The 14,286-nt window shown below is 31.0% G+C and overlaps 1 protein-coding gene and 1 long non-coding RNA gene across 3 annotated transcripts in view; one reads left to right on the top strand and one right to left on the bottom strand.

Moving 5' to 3' along the window:
- The window catches only part of LOC127737998 (low-density lipoprotein receptor-related protein 4-like), a 91,793-nt gene that overhangs the window by 61,953 nt on the left and 15,554 nt on the right, over positions 1-14,286 (top strand). Inside the window, exons 16-20 of one of the 2 annotated variants that reach the window (XM_052248983.1) lie at positions 1,406-1,515; positions 8,616-8,732; positions 10,803-10,826; positions 11,819-11,842; positions 13,111-13,134. In XM_052248983.1, the coding sequence (XP_052104943.1) occupies positions 1,406-1,515; positions 8,616-8,732; positions 10,803-10,826; positions 11,819-11,842; positions 13,111-13,134 (299 nt within the window). The remainder of the gene's footprint in view (positions 1-1,405; positions 1,516-8,615; positions 8,733-10,802; positions 10,827-11,818; positions 11,843-13,110; positions 13,135-14,286) is intronic. The other variant, XM_052248984.1, reaches the window with a different exon arrangement.
- The window catches only part of LOC127738023 (uncharacterized), a 160,279-nt gene that overhangs the window by 142,804 nt on the left and 3,189 nt on the right, over positions 1-14,286 (bottom strand). The window lies entirely within an intron of this gene.

Here is a 14,286-nt window from a genome sequence, read left to right as displayed (position 1 = left end):
TCAATTTATGAAATTGTTTTTTTTTAAATCAAAAAAGAAAAATGCAGTAAGACCAGCTAAGATGGCTAAAAACATTCTTAAAATTGTCTAAACATAGTAATTTCTTATTGGACAGTCCATGTTTTGCTAAACTGACTTGCTGCTGCTATATAAATTTCTGATTTATTGATATAAAAGAACCGTATGATTTCTGTGTAAACGTTTGATTAATGAACCTCTTTATACAATTTTTACGTCAAATATGGCTTTTCAAAAATCCGCTTATTTCGGCATTGTTTTTTAAGTTCGTTATGAATGATTTTTATCGAAAATTAGGTTGGTGCCCTTATGATTATATTGCATCGTTAAAAAGCAATTTTATGTACCAGCAACTAGTCTATTAAAAGAAAAATGTATCGTTTTGGAGAAGTTACGATTTAGAAATAGTTTCGAGAACTGTCTCACAAAGGAGAAGGTTCACGAAGATATTGGCCTTAAAATTTCGTGAACTTTAAATTTAGCAATAAAAATTATAATTTTATGACAAAATATGATAAGATATCTGAAAATAACAAATTCAACTAGTTCAGTGGCATTAAAAATATTGTGATGTCATAATTGTGACATAAATGAAAAATAATAATTTTGACTAATTTTTGCACACATTTTAATAGTTTTGGCTTCAAACGCAATTGGCCGCATGAAAGGATCATCATAATTTTTTGTTATGATGTGTATCTGACCCACATACATCTTTTTATATCAATTTAATTTTGGTCGAAGGGTGTGGTAAATATTTTTCCGAAGGAAATAGATCTTACAAATGCATAAAATAAAGAAAATTACGCTAAACACTTGTTAAATTTTAACCTTTTGAAGATGTTGACATTGTTAAAACGAACAGCAGACAACAAAAGTGTTTTGTTTCTCTGAATTTGCATATTTAAGATCATAAATATAGGTTTTTCATATTGTATAACAAATGTTGATTTTTAGGGTCAATTTAAGGTCTTCGTTGCTATAATCCTTTGGCATGTAAATTTTCATTTATTAGAACATAATTTATAAACAGTTTAAGGATTTATTATCATTTCCAATTGCATCGTAACATGTCAAAGCGTATGCCACACCTATTCAAATATGTTACATCGCATAATTACTGCACCTGGATCTTATCGATGTTTGTACCGAAGTTCGAAAATGGCAGTGGAAATTGTCTTTTTACGTTAATTTCAGATAAAGGTTTTTTTTCTCTCAAATTTAATGTTTCCTTCAATGAGCTGTTAGTAACAAAAGTATGCATTACACTGTTTGCTGTTAAACTACAGAAAAAAAATTGCATTAAGAAAAGGACATACATATAACGAAATAAATATACTTATGATTTCGATAAAGATTTTAATCTGCATTCGTTTCACCATTGTAGTTATATATCACGCATTCCAAAGTCAGGAGGAGTTCCAGAAAGAGTCGGACCTAAAAGATTCGCTAGACTTAATGGCATAGCTGGCTATAGTTCCTCAAAAACAGTCACAGGTAATTATATATATATAAACAAAAATATTTTTTTCGTATTTTCCCTTAAATGTGCACTCTTAAGGATCTCATTATATCTGGGGGTTTTTACCCTTTCATAATCGCTTTTTCGATACTTTCAATCTAGATGTTTATGAGCATTAATTACATCTTATCAATACACAAATATAATCGAGCAATTCGTTTTAGGAAATAATCTACAAGAATTTCTTTATTTGGCAAATGGATAATTCATTACTTGTATACCCTATAAAAAGTGACAATCAATTGGAAATTTATTAAAAAATGAAATTTGAAAAATGGTAAGAATTATATATTCAGTTTCAAAATCTTGTTAGGAGATCATTTCCTGAAGGAGGTAAACCAGGGTAAGTAACCAATCATTAACATTGAATATAAATCAAAAGTGTATGTAAAATTATAGATTATCGATTTATTGATAACATAACGGATGACACTCTTTATGAAAAACGCAACCACCAGATGTAAATAAAGAAATGTATATGTATGTATTTATACCCAATTTAGTGGGTCTGACGAAATATGTTTCTGTATTCAAGTTACTCATGTAACCAAAATGGTAAAATGTTAGAAAGCCAAAATCCATTCAGACAATGTAGTGTTAAAAACAGAAATGAACCTGGAAATTGTAAATTGATGCACACACTTATTTCTTTCAATATTTTCCTTTTGCAAACATTTTTTATCTTTACAATTGTTGTTGGGTTTTTTTATACAAAAGCTACTACACGGAGATTCTTATGTATGCGAAATGGGTGTCTTGCGTACTAAATTATAATCCTGGTAACTTTGTTGAGTATAATAACCACGAGATCGATATCACTGCCGGTGGAAATTTAGTCTCCGAGAGTATCACCATTCAAATAGTCGGCACTCTGTGCTGACATAAAATATCATTGATGCAGTCATTTTCTGGATTTTAGTATCTATTATTTAAAAAAAATGGTAAAATCATTTAAAAAAATCCACAAATGCAGTGAAATAGAAGGTAAAATCACAAAAATACTGAACTCCGAGGAAAATTCAAAAAGGAAAGTCTCCAATCAAATGGCAAAATCAAAAGTTCAAACACATCAAACGAATGTATAACAACTGTCATATTCCTGACTTGGTACAGGCATTTTCTTATTTAGAAAATGGTGGATTGAACCTGGTTTTAAAGCTAGCTAAACCTCTCTCTTGTATGACAGTCGCATCAAATTCCATTATATTGACAACGATGTGTGAACAAAACAAACAAAAACAATAGGTAAAAATGTCACAAATAGGGGTAAATAGTCTAATTCGGTAGGTCACATTCGTGAAAAGGGAACGGGATTGTAGTTACGACATAACACAACATATCCGATATCATCTGTGAAACGGATATTCCATAACGGTCAACCAACTCGTGATGGTGTCCGTAAAATTTACAAAGTGATGATTTCAACTTCACCATTTGGAACTCTGGTGACTCAATAAACAGATGTTTAGAAAAGTTACCACCAAGTGTGTCAATTGGCTAGTTAATCATGGAAATACTGGCCGTTAGTAGAAATAAATCAGTTATTCTCTACCCATAGTATTTGTTATAAGCAAAGTCATATGCTCCCAAACCAAATTAAGACCCTACCATAATAAAGAACCCATGTGCTATGTAATAAGGCATTAAAAAACACTAGGTTTTTGTAATCTGCAACAAATGACACCATCAGAAAGGTATGGAAATGCATAACAATCTTTTCAATGCATTAAAGAATATATATTTAGAATGCTGTACTTACTAAGTGGCTTACTAAATATTTTCACTTGCTTATTCAATGCCGCTGTTTTCGAAAAATCGAACTCATTCTCACATCTAAATGAATCAAATACAGAATCAGATACCCCATAGCAGCATCGTCACCAACACAGAGGAACGATATACCATTAAGAATTGTAGTTATATACTGTCAGTGAATAGCAACAACATGAAAACATCTACAGCTCTTTAATAATATTAAATCAACACAAGTAGACATAATTATTGGTTTAGAATTATGGCTCAAGCCAACGGGAAAGTCTTTCCGTCCAACTTCAAATTCTACAGGAAAGATTTAATATCAGTCGAAGATAGAGAAGTTTGTCTGCTTATATTAAACAAGTACGAAAGAGAGGAGCAAGATGTATCGACTGTGGACAGAAACTGTGAACTGTTATATGCAAAACTAAAAGTAAAGGGATATAAAGACTGTTATAGGTTCGTTGAATCGACTTACAAGACAATACTGACAACGAACATCTAGAAATACTGCAGTCATATCTGTCAATAGTATTAACCCAGAACGTAGCCCATCTTTGGCTAGGATAGGACCTTAATATACCAGGTATAGACTGGGTCAATCAAACAATCATGTCTAATTCGACACACAAAATGGTATTTAGCTAATTATTAAAAATCACTTAAAAAATACATTGCTAGGTCTAGTCATTGCAGAATATATACGTATAACAGGAAACCAGTTGAATATATTAGCTTTCTTCATCATTAATAGCGATACACTGGTTTATCAACTACAAGGAATTCCATGGCTTTCAGAGCTCATAGCATGTTGATAGAATCTAGTCTTAGATCAATCAGAAATTAAACAGTACAACACAAAGTTTGGCAGTATAGAAAGTCTGATTGTGACAATTTTAAGAAAGAACTAGGTGAATATACACATCGATGTATTAGACTAGCACCAACAGCTAAGTCAGAAGATCAGTATTAAATATAACAAACAATTGTTAAATAAAAAAATAAAGCAGCAATCAGGAAAAAAAACAATCTCTTTCAAGAGAGACAACTTTAAGAACTACCAAAGACATCAGGAGATATAAGGAGGCAACAACAGCTGCATAACAGATTCAAGGCATAATACGAGTATTTAAGCAACGATATTGAAATTGAAGCCTCAAATGTGGACTAAAACCTAGGAAAACAAAATTTTTTCTAGTGTTACACCAAGACACTGCGTAAGGACAACTGTGAAGTAGCCCTTTGATAGAATATGTCAAAATGTATGCCGACCAAAAGTTTAAAGCTGACATACTTGACAGACAAAATAAATATGTATTTACAAAGGAAGATACTACCAATTTACCCAAACCAGAATACCAGTAGTCAGTGAGTACAACAAGGGAAAGTTATTGGTCCACTGCTATTCCTGATTTTCATTAATGACCTGCCAGAATGTGTTTCTTTAAAAAAATGACTACTGATGATGCTATTGCTTACCAACAGATAAAAGACCTCAATACTTGTGAAGAACTTCAACTACCCGCATAGGAAGATAATTAGACAATGTCATGTGATGTTTTTAAGAGTAGTGAAAACAGAGAAACCCCTTATTACCAATTACCACCTATAAGAAAACCCATAAGAAGCGACAGAAACCATCACGTACCGACGAGTTTGATATAAGCCGTGTATTTCTAAAAAGGAACCTCAAAATCAACAACCTAGAGACGAAACTTTACTTTTCGCTGGTTTGTCCAAATTTGGAGCATTGCGCATCCGTGCAGAATCCATAAAACAACCAGCCTATTCATAAATTAGAAATGGCACAAAGACGACCAGCAAGATATGCTACATACAGGTAAAAAAATACACATATAGTGTCTGAGAAGTTTATTCAATGAAATCTATGTAATATTGTACAATTTGTATACCACGAAAAACAGTTTCAGAGCGTTTTTCAGCATTTCATGTTTCGTAGTTAACTGCCATTGGTAATGAAAAAGTTCTGCATATGATGAGTTAAGTTTTCTTGAATAAAATCGTTGATGTCAAAGATTAAAAACTAATTTAGCATGACAGTTTGATGTCAAGCGTATGAAAAAATAGCAAATGAATGATATAATGAAATCAGGCCCATTTGACTTCGCTGGTTAAAGGGTATATTCTTTTATATCGTATTCAGGGGATTGTATATAAAATATTGACGCTAGAAAACCAAAATTTGAATAGGAACAATATCGGAAAACTTCATTAACAGAATTGGTATACATTGGTTTGAAAAATCGGTCTTATTAATTATCTAATTCTTTTTTGCTATTACTTCCGGAAGTTTTTATAACATTAACAATTGTCCGCTTGGTTTATAATCATTGTATACACAACATGACCACAAACTATTTTTGCGGTGTTTCTAGTTGATTTTGTTTGCCGTACATATAACACGTTATGTGAAAATGAGATGTTCTCGTTGGCAACTCTCCACTAAGAACCAAATGATGGTAAAGTTAACAACTATGGTATGGTCTTTATATGTATAAAAAAAAATCAATTTCTTTTTAAAATTATTTGGGTATTTTGTATCTGAATTCATCCAGGTTTCTGGAATGGTTCGTATCGTTAAAATTTCTGTTCGATATTTTTTTAACTCTTTTTAACGTCATTTTGTCTTTACAAAGAGGAAATTTTACATTTTTATCAAATAAAGAAATTGAATATTGCAAGTTCTTTATGAATTATATTCCAAGCAAATTTAACATTAATTCTGAGATGAATGTAGATGGTATATAGTATTGGCTGGTTTTAACTTAAACTTAGATTTTTTTCTTAACAAAGACGAAGTTTTGATTCCTTACTGAGCCAGACAAATCTTTATTTTTTTTTCTTTATGGTGCATTACTTTTCATTATGCTGTGCCTATAGTGATATTCAGTTTTCAATAACTTCAATTATTTGTACTGGGCAATATTATTATAACAAAGCCTTCTTTGTATTGATAATAATTACTGAAATTATTTACAATATCATTCTGTCAATCTAATTATAAAGACTTCAAGAAGTTTATCTAGAAATACCATTAGCAGAAGATTCTTGAAAGAAATCTAGTTTCTATGGAAACGTTATGTTATAGATTTTGTACAATCACAGTACGTACAACGATACACGTTGTTTCATTGAACAACATTAAGCTTATTAATAAAAATTTAAAGTTCAACATTGTTTTCAGGTTTTTGTTTTTATTTACAAATGTACTACTTTGTTGAACTTTGAATATTAAAATGATTTAATTATTGTATATTGATATTACCTTTTCTTACTTACAATATGTTTATTGTTTATGTTTAACATAGCACATGACATACTTAAATGGTATTTTGCTTTGAATCTTTTTAATCGTGTTTTACGGATATTTCAGTCAAGAATATCACTGAACTATGAACCAGCTGTCAATAATTGTTGATACTCTTAAAACAACACTGTTGTTGTATTGTGAAATGTTAGTTATATCACTACATCATTGAAATTATTTTTTATGATTCTTAAAGTTTGTTATTTTTTCTTTATGTAATGCAGTTATTTTAAGTTCAGACATTGTGAAAGGATAGAGCACAACAATCTAACTAAAGCAAGATAATGCAAAACCTAGAAAAGCACCTGCGTTGATCATACTGTCGTATATTTTGTTTTTAAAATTTCTTTGATCATACACATTCTCTGTGAATAGATTCACAGCTATATGTGTGGCCATTATAGTTAAGAATTACAGTACTGTAGTTGACGAGTTGCCGTCGCCAGTTGGCGATTTGACAGTCGCAAATGCAGTTTTACTAGCGACGCGTAGCGGAGTGACCGTCAAATCCAATTTGACAGCGGCAGCTTCAACTTCAGTACAGTTATTCCTATTCTTATGCATTACAAAAAGAATTAATACATTTTAGCCTGAAAGAAATGTATCAATTTAAAATAAAATAAAATATCACGAAACTTCATGAATGTTTTTTTTGTGCATAAATATCATGCCAAACATGACGTCATACACATGAAAACTGTCCACTGAAGGTTATTACGTTACAACTATGATTCAAATTTGAATAATTTCACATCAAAACTGCGTTTTTTAGGTAGGTGTTGTTTTATTTTTTATTATATTGTAGTAACTAATTCTTTCTTTGATTCAAGCATTTCAATATGGAGACTTACTCCGTAGTAAAGACATGTTAAGTGTAACGGTGAATTCTAGCCATTGAATAAAAAAATTACTTAAAAGATGTTTTGCCATTATAGTGTACCATTTAGTGTGGTATTATGAAAACAGGCCTGTGTAATATGGATTTTTTTTCTTTGATGATGTCAGCAGTGAATTTGGTGAAGTTATTTTTTAAGACAGTTTATTAAATTTTTCTTGGATTTTTCTTTCCGAGCTATTTATATTTATTACTCAATAGCAGATTTTAATTACAATATTTAATAGGAAAATATAAATTATTTATAACCATGTTTTGAGTTTATTTAAAAAAAACCCTATTGAAATGATATTGCTCATTAGGGACAAATCAATTATAGTAGCTTCAATTACAAGGAAGTATTATATGGGGACGAAGTCCCTTATTGCAGTAGGAAATGCAATAAAATGAAGAAAAATTTTGTTTTTCCCGCATTTGCGCAAAAATATCTTTCTTTCTTTCGGTCTCGTTTGTCACGAGACTTTGATTAACGTATAGGTAGGAGCATCATATTGTTTCCTGCAAATTTGTTGTTTTTGATTACCGAAAGAATAATGCCAGTTAAACAGTTAAAATAAAATCCTTGCATTTCAAAATGGGTCTGGAGCTTATTCAACATACAATTTTATAGCAAACAAAATATGTTTTCTTAGGAAACTCACTTTATCAATCAGTCAGATTTCAGTAACTGATAAGAATAACAAGCCAACGTCGTATCTTCGTCTTTTTAAAGATATAAATCATAACAAATTTATTTTAATAATTCTTTGATATACGTAACCTGATGCATAGCGTTTATTTTCTGTTCACATTGAAAATGACTTTATAACTCAAATCCATTACAACAGGACCAACATCGGAAACGTTTCCGTAATTCCGTTTCTTTTTCAACAGATTCTGAAGTTAAAATGTACTTGAATTCAAAAACTAATTTTTACGGACTTCGTCCTCTTTCACAGGTAACACCTACCTCATATTACTAGATGACTAACTACACATGTAGAAGTTTGTTAAGAATTTAGGATGAAATTATACATGTTATTCTTAACACATCTAACAATAGACAATGCTTTCATATGTGTCTTTTACAATCTGAATTACTTTTATACATTCGATAGGTACATCCATATGTACGGCAAAGTGCCATCATCTTTGCTTGCCAGTATCGGAAAAGTCATACAAGTGCGCATGTGCCGATGGATATACTTTAGCAGGAAAAGTTTGCCGATCTAAAGGTTGGTATACTAATTGTCTTTTTCTTTAACGCTGACATGATTTAAAAGGCAGAGTTTTTATGTTCCTCATTGACGTATGCTACTAATTATGGTGATCATTGCACATGTTTATGGTGGGTACATAAAGTTGGTAAAGAAATACATGACATATGTACGTGCATAAGATCCAGGATTGAACAGTAATCTAATTCGTGTGGTATATTTCTCCTTAAAGTTGCAACCTTGATTTAAACTTCATAACTTATGAATCGAGATCGAAATATTACAATAACAATGTACCACTTAGATCTTGTAAGAAGGAAAGCACGGGCTATTAGGCAGAGGAAACTCTAAAAACTCGGATGCACTAACAAATGACATGCATAAAGACTTAACACGTACTTCAAAAGGGGATTCAAAGATTATGCAATTGTGTTTTCACTCTATTTTAAGACTGGATTCTAAATGATATAAAATAATAAAAGTAAGCAGGAAAAATGAGGTATGAAGCCTTCTATTTACACGAATTTACATAATATAAATAAGAAGATATGGTATGTGTGCCAATGAGACAACTATCCATCCAAGTCACAATGTGTAAAAAGTTAACAATTATAGGTCAAAGTACGGCCTTCAACACGGAGCCTTGGTTCAAACCGAACAGCAAGCTATAAAGGGCACCAAAAAGACTAGTGTTAAACAATTCAAACAGGAAAACCAACGGTCTAATCTATATAAAAAAAGCCTATAGAAACTGCATTTGTCACACAGTCCGTTCGTTTGTCCGTTCGTCCGTACCTTCATTACATATTACTCAGATACTATATTATGGAAAGATTTGATATTTGGTTTTTCAATTCGATCAAGTGTTAGGGTTAGAGTATTAAGATGTATCGAGTGTTTATGAATTCGGTTATGATTAAGGATAAGACAAGATCGCATGATATGTTATACCCTGATATAACTAAATAACGAAGGATTTATACGAACGGTGTCACCAGTGGACTCCTAGAAACATCAGAAGGTTTAAAAACAATTTAAATTTTCACCATACCCACTTTAGTTTCATTTTATCTCGCTATTGTATTAAGAAGTTATTTAATATTTGGTCTAGAACTTTATGATAATGTGTTTCTATAAATCTTCCATTCAGTCACATACTTTTTGACAACGCTTTTGATTTTTTTCAATGTCTGGAATTTGTGCCTGACATCGCGTGCAAGCTCTTGGCATGTGCGTTACATGCTCAGTACAGATAGCATAGTGATAAGTTAAATCACAAAAATACTGAACTCCGAGGAAAATTTAAAACGGAAAGTCCCTAATCAAATGGCAAAATCAAAAGCACAAACACATCAAACGAATGGACAACAACTGTCATATTCCTGACTTGGTACATTGATATTCATCAAAATTTAAGGGTTTGAACTTTTTAAAGAAACATTAGCAGACTTATGTTGACATGTAATATCATAGAACTATATAAAGTAGCATCTTGAATCTAAAAAAAGATTCAATAAAAACAGTAACATACAAGTTGAAAACTACGGAAAACCCTGTATGACGTTATCAAAGCATGATCATGAACAGAATTTTCCGTGTAAACCACATGGTGACTACTCGTGTAGATGGGGACGCATCATTAAAGATACATTAAACACCATACGCGCTGAGTGACCGACCATATTGCAGAAGACAACAATTAAACATTCTGAATGTACGAAAATCAGATTCATAAAATAACAAATAACATTCGAATACCCGTGGCATAACTTTTGTCAGTGTTGTCGTTTTATATTTTAAAGCTTTCCGTTTTTTATGTTGTTTTTCAATATATATTTTAATTTTTGTTGTTGTACATGACAGTTACTTCTGTACAGATTTCTATTCCAATTTTTCTTGAATTGCTTTTCTGTTCGGATTGTCGCCTGTTAAATTATTTCCTGCCAGTAAAGAATTAAAAAATGAATTTGCACACATGCATGCTGAAAACAGGAAAATAACTTAAAGAAAATTTTAGAAAAATATAGTATGCATTTTCAGCATGGAAATGTTAATTGATATGTTTAATAAACTATCTTATTGTTTCAGGAAACAATACTACAGACATGCCAGGTAGATAATTATTTCATCAACTTATCACATCTATTCCTTTATTTCACAAATTACGCTAGCCTTAAGATGTTCAAGTAAAAATAGTGTTAGATTATTCTTTGCATTTGACATTTTTGGAGGAAAAGTATAAAAATACATTATTATCGTTCAAATAGAGAGAATTTTTCCTTCAACGCTTTTCAACCATATCAAATTACAAACGATCTTTCAAATCTTAATGATTTTAAATTGCCCTATTGACAACTTCCCTTTGTATCAAATGAAATCTCATGTTAAACAAAAGAAATAACAACAATCTATAAATCCTCAAATTGTCCATTGCAATAGCAATAATTGGTGGATAATAACAATTCCATCTTAAAATGTTTATGTATAGTGTTAACTATGTATATGTCAGACCACCAATTCATAATCCCTATCATTTCAAACAAATATTTCAATTTTCACAACTTTTAAATATTTAAGTTGAACTTCATAGAAACCAGGTACATCCTGAATTGTACATGTATCACCTTTACATGCCAATTTTCAACCAATGTTGAAGGTCTTGTAGTTAAACACGACCCTTCCGAGGTCTACTACTACTAAAAATAACTCATGGTTTTCTGGAAATCATAAATAAGTTTACTATGGGGCGCATTATCCTCAATTTTTAATGCAAACTCATGGACGAGTAAATTTTGGCTCAAAACGGTCTAAATATATTTCTTTTTCACCAAAGTTTCATTCTTCAAATTTGTTGGTAAGTTAAAGTAAACAGTGATGTATTTTTTGTCAGGGAAGGGCTACATTAACATATGTTCTAAATTGAAGTGGGTGAATTGGTGGTCTGACACCTATACCGCAGGCAGACGATTTGTGATGCTAATAAAATGTGTTTTAAGCATTAGGTGATATTTTGCTAGAGCTTAGAAATGTTGTTGACATGTGAAAATGCGATGAACCGTCGCTTTGATAATCAGATGTTAAAAACTTTTATTTCAATGTTTTAGGATATAGAAGCACGGACACTCCTCGTAAGTGTTGGTTTGCTATACTTTTTCATAAAAAAAACCAAATAAATTCAGTATGAGAAAATTGCTTCTCCTTATACTTTTATCACTATAGATTAACTCTTAAGAAAAAACGTTCACCCAAATAATCAGCTTTATCCATTATTTATACTTTTTTATTACAAATAAATAGTGGTGTTCTTATTTTATTTGTTTCAAATGTATTCAGAGACATCTTCTACCTAAAGAATAAACCATTAGTTTCGTATTATACCTAAATCAAATATGCACAGAAATAAAGAGTCTGAGACAATATTTTCTAAACCATTTATTTAGCAATGGTTAACTAGAATAAAGTATACCTAAAAGCTTCTTGAAATTGGACTGTATGGGCTTGAGGGCATAATAAGAACGATTGCTAATGTGTTTTTATATGCACAATATTATTTGGATTTTTCAAATTTTTTTTATTTTTCTAACGCAAAAATGAACAATTTGTAAATAAGTCAACTTTTTTTTTTACATAGGCTTTTTAGCTGGTTTTGCGTTATTTCTAAAATTAATTGCTCCTCAGTGTTTGATACTTTATTATACCCCACAGAACAAATTTCCGTAGAGTTTACTGTTTTTGACCCGTCCGTCCGTCTGTCTGTCCGTCAGTCCTATTCTAAACACTTCTTTTGAAATCACACAACAGAATTTAATGAAACTTTGTAGATAACAAGGACATACTATGTAGATGTGCATATCAATAGAAAATTATGATTCAAATCTTTTTCTAGGAGTAATGACCATTTGAACTTAAAATTTCGGCATTAATATACTACTGCAACAGTTTGTCATCGCAACTCCTCTGAATCCACACAACAGAATTTCATGAAACTGTGTATATAATAAGAACATACTATGACGATGTGCATATCAACAGGAAATGTGATTCAATTTTTTTTCTATGAGTTATACCCCTTTTAACTTAGAATTTTGGCCTTAATATACTACTGCAACAGTTTGTCATCGCAACTCCGCTGAAACCATGTAAATATACATATCCACAAGAAATTTTTATCAGTTGACTTCTGTAGTAGTTATGAGTCTTTGAACTTAAGATTCTTTAATGTTTCAATATTTGATTGGGCAAAAATGGTTTCGTTTTAAATGCTCATAATATGATGCATAGGCCTAATTTATTGCAAACATACTAAAGTGTGAAGTTACAAATATCGTAAGTTGCATATCTGTTCTTGTTAATATTCTATGCTTAATATTCTTAATATGTAAATGTATATGTACAGGAAAAACATCTAAGCATAGAACAAGTGAGTATTTTTTTCTTAATATGCATGTGCTAAAATTAGCTTTTTAATCTACTTTGTACAGAAAGCATTACTACAAATATCACGTGGCAACAAAACCTTTTGAATTAGAAAACATTTGCATTGTATGTCGACATTACCTACTCTTTATATGTCCCTTCATTTTTAGATGTAACCGAGTTTTTTAAATTGGTTAGATTCTAGAAATGTATTCTTTAAAAAATCAAGTATTAAATACTTAACTGTGCAATTGTTTGGTTCAAAATGAAATTGCCATTAAATAAGTCACTGTCACTCACACAGTAAGGCATTATTATCTTGTCTACGTATTACTTACTTTAAGCATTCATTTAATGAACTTATTTCATGGCAGGTTCTGTCGTTTTTTCTAAGCTTTTTTTGTGTAACCATGACATTGATGCACACTCAACATATCTTTTTGATTGATATTTGATTCACAAAGCTTCGTTCAAACTTGTTTGAAGACAAAACATAACATTAATAAAACGTTTTGGCAGTTTTTGGAAATTTTTTATTAAAAAGATTTCTTGACAATAAGTGGTGAACGACTCTTTGTCATATTAGTGCATGGTTGTACTAAGGTAGCAGAACGAGAGTTGATAAAAACAACTTTAATTAGTCCTTAAATATTTGTCTGTATGAACTTTGCCACCAAGTATAATATTAGTCTCATTACTATTTCTGGTATGTATCGTAATTGTTCCGTTTCTTTGTCTATTCATTGTATTTATTCGTTTAATCGTCCGTTCTCTTTGTGTTTCAGTATGTACCCGCAAATCCTACAAACTCATTAATGAGAGCTTCTAAGTTTACTTTCTACTTTAATTCTGTTGCAATGATTCGTATGGTTTCCAATAAATAACATAAACTTTTCACTATCTGTTGAAACTGGGCGGGTATATGAAATTATGGAGTTGTGCTGATAGTCATTTTTATTCGAACATATGTATTCGCAATTTATGAATAGAGTGTTCTCTCTCGAAATATTCAGAATACCGTAGACGAAAACAGTCTTCTTAAACATTGTTCCAATCTTGACTGGCAATAAACATAATCTCTATTAATTTGTGCGAGAAAAAATACAAGATCCTATGTTCAATGTGATTTCGATGTGACTTTGAAATCCTGTGATAG

This window comes from Mytilus californianus, unplaced genomic scaffold (assembly GCF_021869535.1).
Source record: "Mytilus californianus isolate M0D057914Y unplaced genomic scaffold, xbMytCali1.0.p SCAF_4, whole genome shotgun sequence".
Taxonomy (NCBI): domain Eukaryota; kingdom Metazoa; phylum Mollusca; class Bivalvia; order Mytilida; family Mytilidae; genus Mytilus; species Mytilus californianus.
This window is presented reverse-complemented; position numbering and strand designations above follow the sequence as displayed.